The sequence below is a fragment of the Onychostruthus taczanowskii genome, unplaced genomic scaffold (genome assembly GCF_017590055.1).
Source record: "Onychostruthus taczanowskii isolate IOZ18803 unplaced genomic scaffold, ASM1759005v1 scaffold809, whole genome shotgun sequence".
NCBI classification, from domain to species: domain Eukaryota; kingdom Metazoa; phylum Chordata; class Aves; order Passeriformes; family Passeridae; genus Onychostruthus; species Onychostruthus taczanowskii.
Window position 1 is genome coordinate 4,700 of NW_024505992.1, and position 3,065 is coordinate 7,764.

At 58.4% G+C, this 3,065-nt stretch overlaps 1 protein-coding gene across 1 annotated transcript in view; it reads right to left on the reverse strand.

Moving 5' to 3' along the window:
- The window catches only part of LOC121346414 (sodium/calcium exchanger 2-like), a gene marked incomplete at its 3' end in the record, with an annotated part of 6,683 nt that extends 4,592 nt beyond the window's left edge, over window positions 1-2,091 (reverse strand). The window contains exons 1-5 of the mRNA XM_041424191.1: window positions 2,010-2,091; window positions 1,456-1,662; window positions 1,220-1,344; window positions 1,048-1,147; window positions 204-479 (exon numbers count right to left, since the gene is read on the reverse strand). Coding sequence (XP_041280125.1) covers window positions 204-479; window positions 1,048-1,147; window positions 1,220-1,344; window positions 1,456-1,662; window positions 2,010-2,091 — 790 coding nt within the window. The remainder of the gene's footprint in view (window positions 1-203; window positions 480-1,047; window positions 1,148-1,219; window positions 1,345-1,455; window positions 1,663-2,009) is intronic.
- Between the last annotated feature and the right edge of the window lie 974 nt (window positions 2,092-3,065).

Here is a 3,065-nt window from a genome sequence, read left to right on the forward strand (position 1 = left end):
TGTCCCCAATGTCCCCAAGGTGTCCCCAGTGTCCCTCACCGGGGATGGAGGTCCCGAGGGCGACGAAGACGATGCTGTTGACCGAGTCCTTGAGTTCCTGTCCCTGGTCCCACCCTGTGTGCCTTCTGTCCCCAATGTCCCTGTGATGTCCCCAATGTCCCCAATGTCCCCAATGTCCCCAAGGTGTCCCCAGCGTCCCTCACCGGGGATGGAGGTGCCCAGCGCCACGAAGACGACGGCGTTGACCGAGTCCTTGAGGCCGAGGGTGCAGCCGAAGTGCGCGGCCAGGTCGCCGATGAGGGCGGTGAGCAGCGCGAGGAGGAGGATGGAGACGCCGAAGGCCGCCCAGCCCCCCAGCAGCGCCGTGGGGGGCACGCAGGCGAACAGAACCTTCCAGAACACCGTCAGGAAGTGCATGACGTAATCGAAGCACGACGGCAAGCGCTCCTCGCGGCCCTCGTCGTCCTCGTCCTCGTCGCCTGCGGGGACGCCGGGGCGTCACCCCGGGGGGGACAGCGGGGTGGTGGCACCAGGGTTGGGGTCACCGGGGTGGTGGCACTGCCAGGGTTGGGGTCACTGGGGTGGTGGCACCAGGGTTGGGGTCACCGGGGTGGTGGCACTGCCAGGGTTGGGGTCACTGGGGTGGTGGCACCAGGGTTGGGGTCACCGGGGTGGTGGCACTGCCAGGGTTGGGGTCACTGGGGTGGTGGGACTGCCAGGGTTGGGGTCACCGGGGTGGTGGGACTGCAGTTGGGGTCCCCAAGGTGGTGGCACCGGGGTTGGGGTCCCCAAAGTGGTGGCACTGAGGTGGCAGCCAAAGGGGACTGTGGGCGAGGTGGGAAGAACCCAAGAGGACTTTGGGGACACCTTGGGGACACCTTGGGGACACCTTGGGGACACCTGCGCTGACGGTGACCCTGAGGACCCTGGGGATGGTGTCACCTCAAGGACCCTGAGGGGACACTGGGGACACCACCCCCAGGGACACCTCGGGGACACCGGGGACACCTCGGGGACACCTCGGGGACACCTGCGTCCCCGCGCCACCTGCGCTGACGGTGATGGCCTCCAGGAACTGCTCGCGCCACGAGTGCGTGCCGATGACGGTGGCCAGGTTGGTTTTCTTCATCAGCTTGTCCACCGTGTTCTGGGGACACCGGGGACGTCAGGCCGCGTCCCCCGGCCGCCCCCGGTGTCCCCTCGGTGTCCCCAGGGTCACCTTGAAGTCGTAGGACTCCTCGATGACCACCTCGAGGCGCCGGTTGTCGCCCAGCACCGGCTTGCCCATGTCGGCGATGCGCCGCGCCTCCTCCTCCTCGGCCGACAGCGCCCGCTCGCCGTCGCCTGCCGCGACACCGGGGACGTGGGGACGCCGCGGGGACACCGGGGGGACACCGGGGGGACACAATGGGGACACAATGGGGACACAATGGGGGACACTGGGGACGTGGGGACACCGTGGGGACACAGTGGGAGACACTGAGGATGTGGGGACACCGGGGGGACACAGTGGGGACACAATGGGGACACCCGAGATGCCGCGCTTGAGCCAGCGCGGCGTCCCCAGCTCGATGAAGAAGTTCTCCTTCTTCTCGTACTCTTCATCGTCCACGATCTTCACCTGCAGCGTCTTCCTGGGGCGGGACACGGGGCAGCCTCGGCCTCAAGCCACCATCATCATCATCGTCATCATCGTCACCATCACCGTCATCGTCATCATCCACCATCATCATCATCGTCATCATCATCGTCATCATCGTCACCATCATCATCATCATCCGCCACCATCATCATCATCATCGTCATCATCGTCATCATCGCCACCATCATCGTCATCGTCATCATCGTCACCATCATTGTCATCGTCATCATCCACCATCATCATCATCGTCATCATCGTCATCATCCACCATCGTCATCATTGTTACCATCGTCACCATCATCATCATCCACCGCCATCATCATCATCATCATCATCATCGTCCAACATTGTCATCATCATCCGCCACCACCATCATCATCATCGTCATCATCGTCATCATCGTCACCATCATTGTCATCGTCATCATCCACCATCATCATCATCGTCATCATCGTCATCATCATCATCGCCACCATCATCATCGTCATCATCACCATCATCATCATCATCGTCCAGCATCATCATCATCATCATTGTCCAGTGTCATCATCATCATCCACCGCCATCATCCTCATCATCGTCACCATCGTCACCATCATCATCATCGTCATCATTGTCACCATCGTCACCATCATCGTCATCGTCATCATCCACCATCATCATCATCGTCATCATCATCGTCCAACATCGTCATCATCATCCGCCACCATCATCATCATCGTCATCATCGTCACCATCATCACCATCATCATCATCGTCATCATTGTCCAGCATCACCATCATCATCATTGTCATCATCATCGTCATCATTGTCACCATCATCATCATCATCATCATCGTCATCATCATCACCATCATCGTCATCCATGTCCAGCGTCATCATCATCATCCACCACCACCATCATCATCATCATCATCGTTATCACCACCACCATCATTCAGCATCACCATTGTTATCATCATCCACCATTGTCACCATCATCATCATCATCATCATCATCATCCATCATCATCATCATCTTCCATTTCCGTCCATCATCCATCCTCTTCCTCTTCCATCTCCGCCCAACCATCGACCCAACCAACGACCCAACCATCCTCTTCCTCCTCCATCCATCCATCATCCATCCGTCCTCTTCCTCTTCCATTTCCATCCTCATCCTCTTCCTCCTCCATCTCCACCCAAACAATGACCCACCCAACAACCCAACAATCCTCATCCTCTTCCTCATCCATCCATCCATCCATCTTCTCCCTCCTCAACCCAACCCATGACCCAACCATCCTCATCCTCTTCCTCATCCATCCAACCAACCATCCATCCATCCATCCATCTTCTTCCTGCTCAACCCACCCAACAACCCAACCATCCTCATCCTCTTCCACCCCATCCATCCATCCATCCATCCATCTTCTTCCTCCT